This window comes from Apodemus sylvaticus, chromosome 8 (assembly GCF_947179515.1).
Source record: "Apodemus sylvaticus chromosome 8, mApoSyl1.1, whole genome shotgun sequence".
NCBI lineage: Eukaryota > Metazoa > Chordata > Mammalia > Rodentia > Muridae > Apodemus > Apodemus sylvaticus.
In genome coordinates, this window is record NC_067479.1 from 85,422,951 (window position 1) to 85,444,267 (window position 21,317).

General features: G+C 42.2%; 1 protein-coding gene across 2 annotated transcripts in view; it reads left to right on the forward strand.

The window, feature by feature from the left end:
- Adk (adenosine kinase) overlaps positions 1-21,317 on the forward strand; it is a 400,912-nt gene that overhangs the window by 357,479 nt on the left and 22,116 nt on the right. For both annotated transcript variants that reach the window (XM_052189863.1, XM_052189864.1), the window contains exon 10: positions 19,016-19,102. In XM_052189863.1, coding sequence (XP_052045823.1) covers positions 19,016-19,102 — 87 coding nt within the window. The remainder of the gene's footprint in view (positions 1-19,015; positions 19,103-21,317) is intronic.

Sequence of the window (21,317 nt, forward strand, 5' to 3'; positions counted from 1 at the left end):
AGGATGGCAGGATCTTGTGTAAGCCCGCCTGGCCTTAGACTTGCTCTATAGAAGAAGACTGTAAGCTCCTGGTCCTTTTGCCTTCACCTCCCATGTGATAGGATTATAACTTTATACTACCATGTCCACTTTTATGAGTGCTAGGATTGAACTGAGAACTTCATGCATGGTAGGCAAAGACTCTACCAACTGGACAACACCCTCAGCCCTAAAAAGTATATTGTCCAAGTGCTGTTGATAAGACAGTTGTTCTGAATCCCACATACCACCACTGTTGTTATAAGTTTATAAAACTTACTTAAATTTATATCAGTATTTTTTGTTCTTCTGGGTTGCTTTGCAATATAAAGTTATGTGGCCAGGAATAACTTTGAACTCCTAATCCTTTGGCATTCATCTCACTTGTGCTGTGTGTGTGACACCAGGGGAGTCACCATTGTGGGGAGGGGGGGCAGGATGTAGGGAGAGAGAAAGAGAGAGAGAGGAGAGAGAGAGAGAGAGAGAGAAACAAAATTTAGATTATATGGGGAAGAGCAGCCCAGCCCCTGGTCTGGAAAATTTAGGGTTGGGGACAGGTATGCTACCTAGGGACTGAGGGATGCTGGGACAACCTTGAAGGGCAGGTCTGCTTTGATATGTAAAATAATGCACCTTAGGCCCTTATCCCAGGGTCCAAAAACAAAACATCTTAGCCTTTTGTTGATGATAAATGAATAGGGGCATCCTAATCATTCATGACTACTTCCTGCTGACATTAGGGCACAGGCAAAAACTGGACCATGGGCCAAATCCAGGAACAACTGGTTGTTTCATTGCTGTCCAGGTTGTGGGACCATCTGGGGTAAGAGTATGTAGGCTCAGTTGAAGCAATCTGTGGGGCTGGACCAAAGCACCTGTTAGTATCTGTTTTGGAATTGGATGCAGATTCTAAGAGAACACCTAGATGTTAGGGGTAGAAGATAAAAGTTTAGAGAGAACTTTATCTTGGGTGTACATTTGAAATTCTTAGGCCCCTGGTCTTGGTAGTTGGAGAAGGGGGGAGCCCCAAGGAAAGGGAAATAGACCCCATCCTCAGGAATGGGCAGGTGGGGATGGAAACAGGCTGTAAATTAACAGTACTTGAGTCCTTTTGACCTGTGAGAGGTGGATTCAGCTTGACTCCCTGAAGCTTACAAGAATCTCTTTACGTTTAGAAAAAGGTAAATCCTTCATAACTTGCATTTACCCACCTCGGAATATCTTCCTCCATATTTAAACACTTTCTTGGACCCTTCTTTTTTTGGAAGCTTTCACATCCTCAGACACTTTAAGCTTTCACGATAGACGCCCTTCTCTTGCATGCTTGCCTGCCACGGGGTAGCTGCATCATCGTTTCTTCCCTCTGAGACTGACGTGGCAGGGCAGCTCCTATTAGGAACGTGCTAGATGTATCTTAGTTAAACAGCTGTTAGTGAAGTTCCTGTATCCCTACCATTCACATTTCATTAGTGGAAGCAAGTCATGAGGCCCAGCCTGAGAGTAATTGGGTAGAAAATACAGTCCTTATGAGCAGATTGCAGTTCTCCCACAGGGACAGGCCCAGCAGAGAGGGACAATGAATGTAACATTCAGTGCCCCCATTTTTATTCATATTTTAATTCTACTCTTCCTATAATAAAACTGATCTTTAACATGAAAGGTCTTAATTTTTTTATATGCTATTTAAACCAACTAAAACCAAAAGGCCAAGGAGCTAAAAAGAAATGTCGTTTTTAAAATCAATCATAAACCTGACGTAACAGCCCACATCTTTAATCTCAGTATATGGGAGGCAGAAGCTGGTGAGTCTATGTGAGTTCAAGGCCAGACCAGTCTACATAGCAAACTCCAGGCCAGCCACATAAAGATAGCCTGTCAAAAACAACAACAACAAAAAGACTGTGGTGCTTCTAAACACATTAATACCATGTTTCCACAGTTTCTGCCACTTGACGCTTTGCTAAATTATTTTACATTCTCATTGAACAGCCCCACCTCTCTGAGATGGGATATCACAATTTTTAGCTCAGGCTAGCCTCAAAGTCTCTTTAGCCCAGACTTAACCATGAACTCACAGCAACCCTCCTGTCTTAAATACCTGAGCACTAGGATTATAGAATGCACTACCACAACCGCCATACCCTATATCTTAACTTGTCATGTGGAACTCTACTCTTCTGGGAGTTAAATATTTACATATTGGTCTCCTGTTTCCTGTTTTGTTTTACCTCTTCATTAGGATGAATGTTTCTCTATTAGATTCTCTAGGATTTTTTATTCAAATTTGTTCATCTCTTTCCATTGCTCTCCTTAATGTTTTAACTACTCATTCCCCTCTAGGTCCTCTTCCTTTTTTGTCCTTCATGTCTCCAAGAGTTCTGGTTCTCCTTTATATTTATTGTATCTTTCTAGTTGTTCTCCAGTTACTGTTAAGGGAACTTTTACAGTTTTCTTCAGTGTTGGTCATACCTCATTTCGACACCGCATCAGAACACCATTCTTACATGAACTTTTATTATTTCATTTATTTTTATTACGGACTTTGTGGCTGGGAGTGGAGGTGTGCTATATGCAAATGGTAAGGAAACAAAGAAAGCACAGAAGTTGAATGTCTTCTTGGATCTCTCGATAAGCCTACAGCTCACCAGTTGTCTGGCCTAGCTGGCAGAGTGCTGGCAATCTGCCCATCTCCATTTCCCATCCCCAACACCAGTGCTGGGGCTCTCACCAGGCCCAGCATTTTACATGGGTTCTGGGGATCCACACTCAGGTAGGTCCTCATGCTTGCACAGGAGTATTTTACTCAGTGAGCCAGCTGCCCAGCCCTATGTCGTGTTTCTCAGATACCTTCTTTTTTTCCACCTATGGATAAAGCACAATCTTGAATAACACTGGCAACTTTAGTATTTTGAACCTAAAATCTGATAGTATTTACTAAGAGATGGGAATGTGGGTGTTTTGAAAGAGAGCGGTGTTCTCTCTTAGATCCGTGTCAAAGCTGTCAGTGCCGTATCTCTGTAACTTCTGAATAATTGCTGCTGTCTCTATACTTGCTCTAACAACAATTGAACCCCAAAGAAATCACAAAATTCCCAATTGTTAGCTTTATAAATGTACTGATGAGTACCTTGTTTGATAGGATAAAAGCTTCGGTAAGTGATGTTCCCACCTGTGTGGTTCATTTCAAAATATTGTTTGTCTAATGCATTGTTGTCAGTGACAACTGAACAAGAACTTTTAGGAGCATTTGGCTATCCAATAATGGCAAATTTCAAGGCTATGCAAATTGTGCCAGTTCAGCCCCCGCTCTTTTCTCTATTATCATATCAATTGAGTCAGTTCATAGGAGACAAAGCAAGGTTATGGGAACCACCTAGAGTATCATGCACCATTTAACATCAATGCAACATACTCGAACATCTGCAACTCCAGTCTTATTAAGAGGATGGAATGGAAGGCAATAAACAGCTTTCTTCACCGTTTAATTGCAAAATAGTATTTCCTAATGTTTGCATTGTTTATCAACAGGAACTTCATCAATAATTGTATAATTACAGTTGCCTGGATTACAGCTCTCCTGCATCTTGTCATTTATTACAGCATAGTCCGAGCTTCATCTGAATTTGAGCACATTATTCAAGGATAATAATATAAACCTCTTCAAATGCGAGTTGCACAATACAGATATCTCGCGTAGTGGGAGAATGGTGTTTTATAATTCTTCAGCTGCTGTGTGGATTAAGCTAACACAGGGGAAAAGGAAGGCTGAAAGGCAGGGAAAGCTGGGGGAGGCCACTAGTTAGATCAGACATAGACCCTCTAAACATGAGCATAGGTTATGCTCTTTAGAATTAATCACAAGTAATTAGATGTTTGCTTTAAGCCAAAATTGGGCTAAATTAAAACAGGTTTATTATGCTGTGGTCTTCCCTTCAGGCAGTATTTAAAGGGAGAAAATGGTGAAAATTACAAATACACACAGAGAAAAAAAGGTATGGTGATCAGTTAGAAATGCCAATTCAGAAGAGCCTTGCTGTCTCCTCAGGCTCCTGCTGTTGCTCCTGGATGTGGGTAAGCCCTTGCCCCGAAGCAGCAGCACTCATGAGTCTAGTATGCACTGTCCCTGCGGAGGGCCGCCTCCATGAACAAGCCAGGAAGATGCAGGGAAGCAGCGTAAGCCTTGTTAGCAGAGTGGCCAGCGGTGCTGCCTAGTGAGAAAGAGAAGCCTGAGAAACAGTGGGTGCACGTAAGTCATCTGAGGCAAGAGTCTTGCTGATCTTTGTAGACGTTAAGTATGAAAATCTCATTATTCAGAGGCTGGAGAAATGGCTCTGTGAGTAAGAGCTCTGGCTCTGCTTCCAGAGGACCTGGGTTCAGTTCCCAGCACCCACATGTCAGCTCACAACTGTCTGCATGGGTAGCCAACACCCTCGCATAGACACACATGCAGACAAAACACCAGTGCACATAAAATTAAATTATAAAAAAGAAGAAGAAAATAATTTTCCTTTTTTTCATACCTAAGGAAAAAGTCTAAGGCTTCCTCATAAAATCATTTTTTAAATGCTTTAATTTGTGGTTATAGTTCTGCCCTCTCCCTCCTTCAAATGAAAATGTATTAACTTATATTGGATGAGTCTTGTTTGTCTTAGGCTATTCTCAACTAATCAACAGTCTTGATTTTTATTTTAACTTATTTATTTTGAAATAGGATCTCATGTATCCTAGGATAGCCTTGAATTCACTATGTAGCTGAAAATGATCTTGAACTTACGCTCCTCCTGCTTTTACCTCCTGAGTGCTGGGATTGATTACAACTGTGTACCACCACAGACACAATGGCAGTGCTGGAGATTAGAGCACAGGCAAGGCAAACATGCCAGCTAAACTATATTGACAACTCAATGTTTCCTTCCCTCCTTATTTCCTTTTTTAGATGAGGGGACAGAATTATCATTGTAAAGTGTCCACAGAATAAAAATCTGTTCCCTCTCCTATTTTCTTGGCTATAGTAAACATAACATGTTTTCCTGATGTGCTAATCTATCACTTCCTCCTTCCAAACAAAGCTAAGAATGAGTTTGGCAGAGTAGTTTGACCTGCAGTTACCTAACTTTACAGAATCTTTTTAAGATACTACATCAGCTTCTGCTGTGAAGCCTCTGAGTATCTTAGCAAGAACATTTTCTAAACTGGACTTTGCAATAAATGGATGTACTCAACCAACTAAGACTCAAGTATTTTCCTTTCCTTTTCTTTTCTTTTTCTTTTCTTTTTTTTTTTTTATTTTTGGTTTTTTGTTTTTTTGGATTTGGGTTTTTTCAAGACAGGGTTTCTCTGTGTAGCCCTGGCTGTCCTGGAACTCACTCTGTAGACCAGGCTGGCCTCCAACTCAGAAATCCGCCTGCCTCTGCTTCCCAGAGTGCTGGGATTACAGGCGTGCGCCACCACCACCCGGCTTATTTACCTTTTCTTTGAAGAATTTCTGTACAGACATTATTTAGGGATTTTTTTTTGGAGATATTTATCAAAACTGCTATGATAATAGCTTTGTCCCAATGAGCCCCAGGCTCTGTTTAGGGAATAATCGATAAAGTTCAAATTAATGTTCCATAATTCACATTACAATGCGCATGTAATTATTCTGAGATGAGGCAAACCCTATGCATTTAATTTACAGCTGTAATTAAGTAAACTCGCTTAATACTAATTAGGTGAGCCTAAAAGAATCATAGGTTTGTGTATTTAATTACCAAAATACAATTAGCAACTGATCTCTGCAAAGCTCTCTTATCTTGAGCTCAGCACTGATCTCTACCTACATTCCTGTTTTATCCTCATAGAACATCACTAAAGCATCACACACTGTAGAGAGCCTACTTGTGGTTTGCCGTCTGCAAGAATGGCCTTCAGAGCAGAGAATTAGCCAGCCATGGTGGCACATACCTTCAATCCTAGCATTCATTGGCAGGGCAGAGGCAGGCATATCTTTTCCTATGAGGCCAGCTGGGGTTGCAGACTGACATCTTGCCCCACATACACACACACACTTCCCTGCTGCCAAAAGAAAAAGAAAAGAAAATATAGAAATTGAGCTGCTGTGTTGGGCAGCTCATAACTATTTGTAGCTCCAGCTACAAGACATCCTATGTCCTCTTCTCTCTACCCCTACATCAAAACTTTTTAAGGATATGAGTATTAAGCTATCAAGAAAATAAATTTGATTCCTATTTTTTAAATCTCTTAAATTCTGTCAACCAACATTTATTAGGTACCTAGAATTCTAGGCTTCTTGTTGTGTTTAAACTATTATTCCCATTGTGTTCTGTTATTTTTTAAGTATATAAACAAAGAAGAGTTACCTGTTACTTGCAGGGACTTCTTTAATAATCTTGGAATGTGCTAGATCAAGGTTCACAAGTTCCCCTTTGGAGTCCAGCATACACTTTAAAAGGTCTAAAGGCTAAGGCTTGTGCCTATGGCTCTCCTGACATTCTCATGATGTCTCTGTCTTACCTTTGAGAAGTAGAAGCCTCTTAATATACAATGTGTGCCCCCACTCTCTCCCACAGTATGCAGGGGGGACACTGTTGTCAGGAAACGTGGGCCTCCCCCTTACGGCATTCAAGTTCAACTCTAGCTTCCTGGTCAGCAGCCACTATAGGTAAATGGATAGTAATGGCTGACACTTACATCATGACTGACAGCTCAAAAAACGTGAACACACTAGGCCAGGACGTGTAGGCCTGTACGTGCATATTCAGGAGGCAGAGGCAACAGAGGTCTCATGTTCAAGGCCAGCATGGGCTAAATTGTAAGGCCTGTCCCCAAAAGGAAGAGAGGAAAAAACAGAGAAGAACAAACTGATACCCATACTGGGAAGCTGTCCTGTGTTATTTGGGGGTACTCCTGGCAGAGGTCATTAGTAAACCAAAATGTTTTGTTGTTGTTGTTGTTGTTGTTTTCTGTCTAGATATAAGAATGATAAACTTACCACACAGTTGCATACAACAGCCTTATAGTACTGACTGTGACAGCCAGTTTGTACATGCTTTCTGGGTCACCTAAAGAAATAGTGTTGTGGTTTGTGAACAGGCCATGTCTTGCAGTGCCATTTGCATAAACTAGCGTATAACTAGGGTCCTCTGGTGCTAGATGACGTCTTCCTAAATATCTCCCATCTTCCTCCACCCTCAAACAAAGATACTGATTTTTTTTTATCACTTGATGAAAAATTAATAGTTCGGTATAACTAGCAAGCTAAAGGATTTGTACCTAAGAGCTGCTGTTTTCTTGAAGAAATAATTGTGGTATAAGAAGAGCAGTGGTGCCTTTAATCTCAGGGCTCCAGAGGAAGCCCATCTTAAAAAGCAAACAAACAAAACAGTAGGAATTGAATCTTTTCATTGCTTTTGAGGCTGGGGGGCACGCTGTAGTATTCGTGTGGAATCAGAGGACAATTTGCAGGAGTCACTTCTTTCCTTCCTTGGGTCTTTAGTCTTCCTTTACCCACTGAGCCATCACACTGGCCTGAGAGTAGTAGACTTTGAAAATGATATTTGAGGAAGGAGATAGAGGCTCCAAGCTAGAGGAATCTAGTTCTCGGAGGAAATGCCAGCAACTGGAACAGTGCTGGATGTCAGACACCAGCTTGCTTGTATGCAGAGTCGCCAATACTACTCTGTTACTCTTCCTAGCCTCACAGAAGACACTGGTAAGCCAGAATTATAGAGGGACATCATTTTCTTTTGCTCTTGTTGTTTGGTTTGTGAGACAAGTCTCAGTCTGTAGCCACACTGGCACTGGATTCACCCAGGAGCCCAAGTTGTCCTCAAACTCACATTAGTCCTCCTGTCTCAGACTCCAGGTACTGAGATGACAGGCATGCATCTCCATTGGCTTATTGGAGGGTCTGTTGTCCAGGGTACCTATGCTCTCCTGGAGAAGGAGGTCCCTCTTCTTTAGCCTTTCTTGATAACACCTTGAAGGAGATGAAGACCTAACACATGAGAAATTCCAGGAAGGATATCCTACACTGTCTTGGAAAATTGCCCCTTTCGGTTAGGTTTTCTGCCAAGAGGAAACATAATTAAGTGTTATTATACACCTAGGGTTTTTTTCCAGTGAATAATAACTAGATTTTCCTTCCGTTCCTTACAAATGAATTCTAGTGCTACAAACCTCTGCTTCTGTCATTGTGGATGAAGGCATTTCTTTGACAGGATCAGTGGTGTTTTGGCTAATGTCTCATGACCCACAGCCAGAAAGAGATTGTAGATCTTTAGCAGCTGCCATTGGTATAAATACTCTCACCTGATTCCATGCTGCCCAGGGTGGCAACATTTACTTTTGTGAAGTCAGGTGTGTTTGTTTGTTTTTAACGAAGGGTCTTTCTCAGTAACTTATCTCAGACTTTTCTATGCCCAACAATCCTCCTTCCCTTGAGCTCAGTTTAGTGTAGTGGTACATGTCTAGCTTTTAGGAGGCTGAGGCAGAAGGATTTTTTGTGAATTCAAGGCCAACCTGAGCTATGTAGTGAGTTTCAGACCAATAGGAGTATATAGCTACTTTAAAAAGGGTGGGAGGGATTCAGTTGTGACCACCGAAAACAATAGCAAGAAGCAGACACTGTAATCATAGCACTCAGGAGGCTGAGGGAGGACACTCACATATTTGAGGCAATGTGGACTACATAGCAAGACTGTCCAAAAAAAATTTTTTTTTCAAAATTAGGGCTGGAGAGATGGCTTGATGCTTAAGGGTACTTATACCGCTCTTGTAGAGGCCCCAAATCACAAATTTGCCCCTGTACTTGCAACTCCATAAGGATTCTGATTCCTCTGATTTCCACAGCTACATGCACGTGCACACACAGACACACATAGAACTTAAAAATAAAATATGAAAATTAGTTGAGTATGATGGTGTAATCTTAGCACTTCATAGTATGATATGGGAAAGAGAATCATGAAACTTGGGTTATCCTTGACTACATAGCAAGTTCAAGACTCTTCTAGACCATCAGAGATTCTATCGCACAAAGAATTGTTTTAATAAAATGAACAATGAGGTTGAATGCATGCTTGTAATCCCAGCTCTTAAGAGGTGGAGTTCAAGGTCAGTCTCGGCTGTACATCAAGTTCTGTACTAACCTGAGCTCCATAAGACCGTGTCTCAAGCTGGGTAGTGGTGGCGCATGCCTGTGATCCCAGCACTTGGGAGGCAGAGGCAGGCAGATTTCTGAGTTCGAGGCCAGCCTGGTCTACAGAGTGAGTTCCAGGACAGCCAGGGCTACACAGAGAAACCCTGTCTGGGGGTTTGGTGGGGGAGACCATGCAAGCAAAAACAAACAAGCAAAAATGTTCCTAGGAACAAAGGAGCAGTGTCTATAGCCCTTGTTCCCAAAAACTCCAGCCACGTTTGTCAAAGCTCATAAATAGAAATCAGAGAGTGTGGTATAGCTTCCAGGAGGGACAGCCTGGTGTCTCAGAGCAACAGAGTTCTCCCTGGGTGGTGTGGCAGCTGATTTAAGAGAATCACACTGGCTCTCCTCTCATCACAGAGCCTTCCGTTTCAAAATTCCCAAATCAAGTATAGTTCATGTGTGAGAACTGGACAAGGAGGGACGGTGAATTACTTTTGAGCAGACATTGCCAAGCAGTCATTACTGCTCCTTTGTGGGACTGGAGTGTTGAGGCAGCATCATTATAACACATCTTTCAGTCATTCATCAGTACAATTAAAAAATACCACTTTACAGGGTTGAGGTGTAGCTTGGCGTGCATGCCTGTCCAACATGCACAGAGCCCGGGCTGTGACTCCCAGCCCTGCATCAATCCAGACTTAGTGGTGCACATCTATGATCTGTGCACATGGGAGATGGAGGCAGGAAAACCTGTTATCCTTGGTCTCCAAACATACATGTGTGTGTGTGTGTGTGTGTGTGTGTGTATAAATAATTAAGCCACTAGAATAGTAAGTCCTTAGTGTACTATAATAGTATGCCTCATAGTTGAGAACATTCAGAAAACTGTTTGCAGTGTACTGGATTCTAAGAGATAATCAAATGTGAAACACAGATCCCCAGACACTCAGAGTTTAAGTTCTAGCACAAACAAATACTCTAATAAATGTAAAGTGAGCACCTATCTCATGGCAGATATAGATGTGAGGGCCAGGAGTAAGATTAAGTCCTGATTCCTACCCACAGGAGCTTAGATTTTACTCAGAAAAAAATACTTAGAATAAATAACTCTGACAATACCTCATGCTTTCATAGATGTATACGGTTACAAATGATCACATAAATAGGAAGAAACTGATTCTGCTTGAAGAGCAGAGCCTTACAGTAAAAAGAATATGCATTACTGCAATTCGGAATGAAGAGAAGAAACTACCTGAACAGTACATTCGATGTGTATTCATGACATGCTCGCAGAAATCACCCAAGGAGCAGCAGCCACGGGGCAGGGAGAGGTGACGTTTCAGCAGTAGGCTGAATCCACGTGCTGCAGAGAGGCATTCACGACAAGCTGTCTGCCATCTTCCCAGCACTGAGTGAGGCCTGCGCAGGAAGACTGTGAGTTGGAAGTCAGCAGGGCCTTATACCAAGACCTATCCCAAAACAGAGGCCACAGCAACAGAAACAGGGAGCCTGTGGAGAACCATTAAAGGGCTTTTCAAAGGGGGATAAGGCAGTTGGTTTGTATTCAAGAAAAGCTCGTGTGTTTGCTCAGTGAACATCTACGAGGCATCTGTCGTCCTGCAGTGTATATGCTAGGCAGAGTTCTGGATGCTAGGAATCATCAGAGTCTTGCTTTTCTCTTTCTTAGGCAGCCAAATTTTGTGCCATATAGCTACTGTCTTGGCTGATTAAGTGGGGGTTGGGAACCTCACCAAACTTAAACAACCTGAGAATGGTCAGTGACCCATATGGGCTGAGCTAGTAGAGAAAACAAGTCCTGTGGATAAGACAGTGGAGTGGAATGCATATGATAAAGGAATACATTTAAAAACAAACAAGTTGAATTGAGCTGGTACATAGGAAGATTAAAGTCATGTGTTTCATTTAATAAACATTAACATTAAAAGTATCAAAAACTTCTTTAAAAGAAAAAAAGGAGTACACACGGCTAGAGAGATGGTTCAGCAGATAAGAATACTCACTGAGTGCTCCTCTTCAGAGGACCCAAGTTTGGTTTGGGCAGCCACATCAAGAGGCTCACAACAGCCTTCACTCCAGCCTCAGGATCCACACCGTCTACACTCTGTGGACACCTACATGCATGTTGTGTTCATAGACTCACGAGCATATCATATATACATGCCTGTATGTGTGTGTGTGTACATACACACACACACACACACACACACACGCATATATACATATGCATCCATACATCTTTTTTAAAATGCACACCAAGCACAGAGTAGAATAAGATTTGAGAGCACTGGTTCCAACTCTCATTATGTTGGTTTTTTATCATTTCAAAAAACTGCAAACTTGTTTTTTAAGCAGTAGTGAGGAAGGATGAGACCCAGGGCCTCCCACAGGCCCGACCACTGACCTGCAGCCCTAGCCCTTACAGAGCTATTTCATATTCAGAGTAATCCACTTATTTTCTTACCTCCCGACATCCAACACTGAAAACTAACTAGAAGGAAATGTGAACAGAGAACTTGCTACAAACAATACTATATAGTTAGTTGATCTGCAAGGTAAAGCCTGTGCCATCAGAGACAGACTGACTTGTTCACTCCATGAGAAAGAGCCTTGAAGTGATGCCTGGGATTACAGCTGTGCACCTGTGTGTCTAACTGAGAAACAGCCGTGTTAAGTGAGGCCTGGACCTCCCGTCTCTGTGTCTCAATTTAAGATGAGTAACGTATTTTTTCCATGTATTCATAGGGACTGTGGGTGTTTCCTGTGTGCCACCTTTTCGTTTTGCTGCTTTAAGCTTTATACATCCTGATGTAATGTGTACACACATGTATGCACACACTAACCCTTGAAATAGCAGTACTATCTCTCTTTTAAAAAATAAGAACATAAAAAAAAATAAAAACATTTGTACTTACTATTTTTGTGCGTGTGCACGCAGTGTTTGTGTTGGTCAGAGGGCCAGTGAGAACAGCTGTGGGCATTTGTTCCCTGCTACTACTATATGGATTTAGGGGATAGAACTCAGCAAGCCCCTCTATCCACTGAACCATCTTGCCAGCCTCAGTTGCCTTGTTTTTAAACCTCAAGAAATAAGAGAAAGTTGGTTTGGTTTACCAGAGAGCAAAGACCAGGCTGAATGGATTATAATCCTACAGGTCTTGGCTCGCCCTGGTGATTGTGTTATACTGCCTTTCTTATCTATGGAGTTTTATCAGTTAATTTAGTCAAACTTAGTTATCAGCACCAGGCTTAAGAGAATTTCAATTTCCATTAACTGCTATACACTGCTTAATCAAGATCTGTTTGTCGGGTTCACAGGTACGGCAGCATTAATGCATGGGCAGCTGCTTACTTCTCCTTCACCTTGTCCCAAAGACTTGCTGTTCCCATGAGCACCTAGGCCCTGATACCCTGTGAGCCTCCGTGTACTTGTTTATAAAATCAGTTGACAGCACCCAAAGTGTGGAACTGAAACTGGAGTGAGGCGGCGTGCACAGTGCTTAGCACAGCAGATTTCGCCCAAATCTCTGACTTTCAGAGTTTCTAGAAATTCCTAGACTCTGTCTTACAGACGGAAACCCGTTCTCTATATAGTCCTCTCAGGCATCTGCAGCTTTCCTTTCCTCTCTCTATTATCCACGTCCTCAGAACTAGCTTATGTCTCTTCTCCGTCTGAGTTGACTAAGCTCATCTTGTCCCATCCCCCCATTGCGGTTACAGTGGGTGATGTGCTGTCTGAGGGTTCAGAGTCTGCACAGGCCAGGGCTCCTGCACGCTCCTAAGCACTCTGAAAAGACAGATTGTATCTGAGTATCTCCTCTGTCTCGTCTCCTCCAAAGAATTTAGCAGGGTATAAAGAGCTTGTAGCTGGTGTTCAGTAAGTATTTGTCCCCTGAAGAAAGTAAGCTCCTACCTTATAAAATTATATTTTAGATTTTTCTCCCTTTGGTACAGGGTTTAATAAAAACAAATATGTTTTATATATGTGTGTATAAATATATTATATATGTATAAATATATTATATATATAATGACTATAGAAAATAGGTGTCTTCTTTCAAACTTGTACAGTTACAAGCTGGGGATGGTAGCTAACCCCTGAAAATTCAAGGCCAGCCTGGGCTATATAACAAGAACCTGGCTCAAGAGAGAAAAATAAAAGGCAGTAGCTTCCATCCATAGTCATACACTTTCATAACTCTGTCCACTAGTATTAAGAAAATTTTTATTCTTTTCTAAGCATAGTTTTCCTAGCCAGTGTTTTCCTAAGATTTTCTGTGTCTCTGTAGCTGTCCTAAAACTCGTTCTGTAGACCAGGCTGGCCTTGAACTCAGAGATCCTCCTGCCTCTCTACCTGCCCAGTGCTGGGATTAAAAGCTTGTGCCACCATACCTAGCGGGCTTCCAGGACTTCTGTGTTCTTTCTACTTGCCATGGCCTGCTTCTTAACTGTGTGTCTGACCCCACCCCAGAGTCAAATGGCGTTGTTCTTTCTCCCCGTCTCTGTTCTCCAGGCAGATTTAAGTCCAATAGATTGCCTGCCGTGGGGTTTTTCTTTCATTAAAATTGTCCTTGAGCTTCAAAAACAAAGCAACAATAAAAACAAACTTTTGCACTCTGCACTTCAGTTACAAGGCCTGCTTTAGGTTTAACACGGCTAGCCCATCAAGCATGTTGCTGGCCCACAGTCTCCACACTTACATGTTTTAGCCCAGGATGGTCACATGGCTTGCTCCTCCTGGTCATTCAGCTATCACCTCCTCAGCCAGACTCAAGCGTCTGGTTCTACACTAGCTCTCCGCTCCATGCTCCTGGTCCTGGTGCTGTTTCACTCTCTCTGCGTCGTCCACCGGTAACTCTGTGTGCTCATTCCTTTGTTACTTGAATAGCCAGTGCCTGCCCTTCTGGAATGGAGACCCGTAAAAGCCAGTTTCGTGTGCACCATCGACATGTCATGTTCAGTCTCCAATGCAGTCCCTAACATGAGAAAAGGTTTTAATAAACGTGTATTAAATAAGGAAGCTGAGCCCAAACCAAACTTAAACCAAGGTTGGTTTTAGATTTTAATGCAAACATTCCCACCATTCCACTGAGCCTGCCTCTCATGAAAGACATACCTTGAGAACTACAGTAAGAATTAATGTTCAAGATAATGATATTCAGATGTGCTGTAAGATTCTCTATTCTCAGAAAAAAAATTCATTGAGTTCCATAAATTAATTAAAGCAGGGATGTCATGGTATATTAATATATTATGTTAATACATTTAGAAAATTTTCCAACTAAAAAGACTTTCTGCTTTTTCTTTAGTTAACCAGAAAATTAAATTAACTCAGCTCCTCATTCCCTAAAGTCCTTGTTAATTAGGGTTGTTCTATAAATCTCTATTATTAGGAGAGTTTGTCATCTGTTTCATTAGCCTGTTTATTAGGGCAGTCTGGGCAGGGTGTCTTTGCTCATATCCTGATGCATGTTTCCTAGTGAGAAGAAGCATTTCCTGCCTTCTCATTCCTTCCCTCTCCGTTAACGCGCATTTCATGCTATTAGTATAACAGCGTGGTTTATTTGTGTTGGTTCCCTGGGTCAAGTAGGAATGATATCGTTGATTTGGTGATTAAATATAATAATTAAATTCAAATGGTATAAAAGATAAAAGCTTGAGTGCTTTGCCCCATTGCACGTGATAAGGGAGACTGAAGGTAGCCTGCAAGTCCCTCAGTGAAGGTCTGGGAAGGAAGTGGGAGTCTGTCTGTGCAGGGACTATAGGGCCTCGGGAAAGCACAGGGCATTCTCAGTCATCAGCTCAGGGAGCGCGGCCTGTGCGCAGAGCAGCCTGGTATTTCCATATCTTCTTTAATACCCTCAATGTGATAACACATACCCCACAACTCACTTATGTCAAGTATTCGTTCTAAGTCTTGTTTTTACGTTGACAGTGCACACTCATTACATTAACCAGTTGTGCTCATTTTTATTATCTCAAAAAGAAACACTCCATGAACGTTTGCAGGCATTCCCAACTTCCCAGCCTCACACACACACACACACACACACACCACACACACTCACCTTCCCATCTCAATCCCTACAAGTGCTGCTTGCTGCTTGCTGCTTGTTTGTTCGTTTGTGATGCTCTCACTGTGTGACCTTGCCTGGGTAGCTGTGTACACAGCGAGCCTTGGACACATGGATGTCCACCTGCCTCTGCCTCCCGAGTGCTGTGATCAAAAGCATGTGCCTCCGTGCCTGGCCTTGTAAGCTCTTAAGTGTAAGTATTTGATCAGAACATAAAACATGGTTCATGTTTGGAAGTCAGAGAAAAACTTGGATGAGTCCGCCTTCTTCAATCTGCAAGACACAGGGCATTTAGGTCCCCGGGCATGGCAGCTAGCTCCTTCACCATCTGAAACAACTTGCTGGCCCACTCTTTGATTTGGGAAGTGTGTGTGTGTGTGTGTGTGTGTGTATATGCATATGTGTATCTGTATGTACATGTTTGTGCAGGAGCCCGGGAGTCCACCGTAGGCAGTATTCTGCAGGAGCCATCTACTTTTTGTGTGTGTGTCAGATTTATTTTGGTCTTGATCACTTAGAAGTAACTTATATTTCAGCCTGGTGCCAGTCTATGTTAAAATATCAAAAAGTATTCCTTACCTGCTAGTCTGCTGCACACCTTTAATCTCAAGATTTAGGAAGCAGAGGCAGGAGGATCACTGAGTTCAAGATCAGCCAGATCTGCGTAGTGAGTTCCAGATCAACAGGTCTACCCAGAGAGATCCTGTCTCAAATACATAAATATGGGGCTGGAGAGATAGCTAAGAGGTTAAGAACACTGACTGCTCTTCCAGAGGTCCTGAGTTCAAATCCCAGCAACCACATGGTAGCTTACAGTTATCCATAACGAGATCTGATGCCCTCTTCTGGAGTGATTGAAGGCAGCTAGAGTAATACTACACATGCACACATGCACACGCGCATATACACACACAACACACACACATATTTTTTTGTTTTGTTGTATTTTATTTCTGGCTGAATGTAATTAGGATTGCTTGCATGAGCATAAGTGTAGAGTTACTCACTGGAGTATGGGTAATGTATCAGCATCTATCCCGCATAAGAAAATGAATCCCTCCCCACAGTAACCAGTATTGCCAATAGCTCTTCAGAGAGGAGGGTGGGGCCTCTAATCCCTTCTCCAACTTCCCTACTTTGTTTTTGTGGGAGTTTGTTTGTTTGTTTGTTTGTATGGTGAGGGTTTAAGGCTGAATCTTACCATGTAGCCTTGTTTGGGCTGGAACTCAAAGACATTCTCCTGCCTCTGCCTCCCAAATGCCAAGATTAAAACCATGCTTCACCATACCCAGCTTTGTATTGTTTTTTCAGTTTTGTCTGTCTCTCAGAAGTGTGTGTGTGTGTGTGTGTGTGTGTGTGTGTGTGTGTGTATGGTATGTATGTGTGGTGTATGTGTATATGTATGGTGTGTGTATATGTTGAAGTCAGAGGACAACTTTCAGGAATTATGTCTCTTATGTACACAGTGTGCCTCTTATTTTTGCCTTCTGGCATATAAGTGCCTGCCTCCATTTCCCAGTAGGAGTGCTAGCTTTTTATGGGTTCCCGAGATCAGATGCAGGCCTCATGTTTGCCAGACAAGCACTTTACCAACTGAGCCATCTCCTCAACCCCCACTTTCTACAATCAATTGTTACCCAAAGTACTTTATGGCCGTGCCCAGTTATTATATAATGTAACTCATTGTTAACAGTAACTCGTTAAGTTCATTCTCTTCAGGCCCATTTGTTCTAGGTTTATAGAAGTTCATTCCCTATATAGTGTGACTTATACTTGAAAGTAATAAAACTAGATTTCTCTATAAATATTTATGGTGTAGACCTTTCCCTAAATCAGACTGCAGCTCTTTCGCAGTTTTTCTAATAAAGCCTGCTTGCATCTCCTTTTTTTCCTGCCTGTATAAGCATATGTACTGCCTGCTCTCTAGAACACTAGTCCTCTAGGTTTGCACCATAACATCCAAGTAATTACAATCCTGCTTACCACCATGTAGGCTTTAGAGTCACAAAGTGTGAAAAGTTTAATTGCTCCAAAAAATTTTTTTTGAAACAAGGTTTTATTTTGTAGCCCAGGCTGGTCTTAAACTCACTTTGTAGCCCAGGCTGGCCTCTGTGATCCAAGTGTTGAGATTACGTTTATGAGTCTAACCATTATTAATTAGAATTAAATAAATGATTCTGGGTTTTTAACATCCAGGGTTATCCAACCTTTTGACACTTCAATTCAACTTTGTCATCTGCAAATCTGCTGAGCCACCTTCCTAGCTGCCCTGAGACCTCTCTGAAGCTCATGAGGCTGCAGGCTAGTGCTTCCTGACAACATGCTCACTGGCTTACTGAGTAGACCATTTGTCTTCATGAATTCCCACATTGCTGAGAAGATTGATTTTGTTGGGTTTTGTTTGGTTTTATGAGATAAGAGTCTCAATTTGTAGCCTAGGCTGGCCTCCAACCCAAGATCCTCCTGCCTTTAATCACTGCAGTGCTGGGATTACTGGCAGCACTGTAGGATCATTTTTTTTTTCTTTAATGTGTCTGTGTTTTGGTGGTGAATATTTCTTAGAACTGGAAATGGTAATGAACACCTGTAATCCCAGACCCTAGAGGAAGGGATACCCAGAAAAGAAGACGTGCCCCTTGTCATTGGCCAGGCTACAGGAAATGGGCAAGCCTGGGGTATAGAGTACAGCCCTGTCCTGCTCTCTCTCTCTCTCTCTCTCTCTCTCTCTCTCTCTCTCTCTCTCTGTGTGTGTGTGTGTGTGTGTGTGTGTGTGTGTGTGTCCTTTCCCTCCCGAGTGCTGCTGAGATTACAGTCATGCTACATACCTGCACACATGTGCAAAACAGGCACACACCTCAGCCATAAGATCTGCCTTAAGGTTCTAAGATCTTCCTCTTTGCTCTGAGGTGAAATTGAAGTTTGCAAGTCATTAGCCAGTCTGTCTCCATAGGATGCAAATTCATCACTTCAGAGGGCCCAGCTCCCAGTCAGAAAATGCTATCCCAGTCATTTGCACATGTGTCCTGGACCAGATTTCATCAAAGTTTCCAGAGCTGTCATGTGCCAGGCTAGGAGTACTTTCCGAGGTTGCTCTGTAGGGAGAAAGGCAAACCCTGCTTCAGACAAACCACACTGCCCCCGCTGTTCTGCCCCTGCATTCTGTGATAGCTGTGCCTTTTGTTAGCTGATAGGCAGTTGGCCAAAGGTAACCAGATCAGCTTATCTATAATAAACCAACTAAAATCAATAATCCTTGTCATGGACCTTAAGTATCGTCACAGAATAATAGTAAAATTTCTATTTTGCCATTGTAGAAAGGTACTCAACACTTATTTACATTTAAAATTTGAAGCTCTTTTGATGGATCCAAAACTTCACCCAAGCAGGCTTGAAGATTTATTTGGGCTCATGATCCAGTCCACAGGGGCTCTTCCTTTACCCCATAGTTTCTGTTCAATCACATGAACTGCCCAAGAAAGAGCGATTTATAGTCACTCCCCAAGAACATGAACTACCTGGGAATGGCTTTCATAAGAAACACACACACAGACACACACACACACACACACACACACACCATCTTAATGGTAAAAATTAGAAGTGTTGGTTTGCACCTTGGTTCCCAAGGCCTCTGGTACAGAACACAGGGTTAATTCCTCTGAGCAACAGGTAAGCCAGGAGTGTCGTATTTTGCTGGGTGATCTTAGGTATTGAGCACTACAAAGAGAAGTTAGTCTGCCTTTCTTTGCTTTCGTTACAGAAAATGACGTCACCCCTTTTCCTGTCTTGGATCAAAACCAGGAAGAGATCATTGACACCAATGGAGCTGGAGATGCGTTTGTTGGAGGTACAACACACTTACTTGCTTACTTCACATTTACTTCTAAGTTTTACATAATTATCCCAGTGTTCTCTCTATCCACTACTGTCGTGTCCAAGATTTTACTACAAGAACGTCATGTGTTTGACAAACATCACTTGCTATATGTTCTGCCTCTGTCATTTCCACAAAAGTACTTGTGTCAGAACGTTGCATAAACAAGCCACAGCAAGGGCAGTAGATATTCGGTTGAGGCCTAAGTGTCACAGTGTCTGCCTGAGAGTGGACGGGTGTGCTACTTAGAAAGGGTTATGATTTTCACTAACGCAGGCTCAGTAAGAAGGAGCAAATTGGATTAGGGATAAAATGATCTGGGAAGTAAATACTAACAAAAGGACATTGGGACAGTTAGGTCTTAAAGTCTAAATTACTCAGAGTTCAGTGTAGTTAAACCAGGCTATGTCTCCAAAAAGCTTTAAACAAGACAAGGCTGAGAAGTTTTAAGCATCAGAGGGGATGACTGTTACCATCTTCTCCTGAAGGTCGACATGAATCATGGGAAATACTTACATCCGTATGATGATTGTAAGGTAGTATTTCTTTTGAAAGTATTATTTTAGGAATCTTTTCACCAACAGAATTGTTTCATTTTTCTTTCTCTGAATTTCTTAGACCCAGGCTCAAGGATATAAAACAGGGAGACAGACAGACAGACACACACACACACACACAAACACGCGCGCGCGCACCTCATTTTCTCTTTCTTTTATCTAGTGCGCATTTATAAAGGTTCTTTCTTACTACTTTTATTTATTGATTTATTACGTGTGTGTATATGTGGCACTCACACATGCCACTGTTTGCAGGGGAAGGTTAGAGGGCAACCTTTGGAAGTCAGTTCTGCTTTCTTGGCTTTGGTGGCAGCGACTCAGCTAGGATCCTCGGGCGTGGCAGGAAGCCCACCTCAGTGGCTCTGTATCCTTTAGGAAAGCACGTACAATAGACAGGATCCATTCCATGCTTGGCTTTGGTGTCCTTGCACAGAAACGCTTCATCAGTGATGATATTAGAGTAATCTAGAGCTAGTTTTCCTATTCCATCCTCTTCAGAGCTGTAAATCTTTGTAAGCTAAAAATATTTTATTCAGAATTAAGCCATACTGCATAATGCATTATGGAAACAGTAGTGATTTTTGATTGGAAATTCGTTAAGCCAGGAATCTTAGTCCAGAAGCCTGTATACTTGTATCCTGTGAACAGATTATTCAAGTAGTTTAACTCTTCAGAGCATCACGTGCTCCATTTGTCTGACATTTAGTAGGAAGTATAATGAGGCTATCAGGGGTCTGAGGGTGACCTAATTACCACAGCTGGCCCTGCACCAGCACATTACACCATGGATAGCTTGCTCCATAGGGCTGCCAATACTTGGTGAGAATGGAGACTTTGAGATAAAGGAGCTTTTCTGAGGAACCAAGCTAGAACTAGCTGTTCACACTGTGGTGAGAGTGATAAACAAACTGTACCAGGAAGGTCGGCACCGCTGGAAGAAGATGCAAAGCCTGGCATTGTTGCTGTTGTTTTAAACATTTGTTTATCCTAGGAAATGGGCACACATGTGCCACAGACTGTGTAGAAATCAGAAGACAACTTGTGGGGGTTGGTTCTATCAAATTCAGATCCTTAGGCTTAGGAGCAAGCACCTTTACCCACTGCATTGTCTCAGTAGACCTTAAGCCTTGGGCATATTTATTCTGGGGCTATTGTTAGGTATATATAAAGGAAAAAGGTCTTTAGGGGTTCTTGTTTGTTTCTTTTGCTTTATTTTGAGACAGTATCAAGTATCCCATACTGGCCTTGAACTCATTATGTAGGTTGAAGTACTGACCCATCTCTCCCTCCTGCGGACTGAGATCACAGGCTTATGCCACCGCGCTTGCTTTATGGGTTGCCCGGAGTCACACCCAGGGTTCTGTGCAAGCCAGGCAAGCAGTCTACCAACTGAGCCTTCTCAGGGAGACTCTTTAATGATAGGCCAGAAAGTGGATAGGTTAGGTTTTATAAATTACATACCAGCTATACATTTTTCAAAAAAAGTAACAACACTCTAAAATTATAAAATAATAATAGTAATAATAACTGTCCTGTAATTCTCCAGCTAAAAAGAAAACATCCACTGCCCAATCATCCTGGAGGCTACATCCTGCCCAGCCCTGTGAGCAGGAGCAGTGTTCTCACCTCAT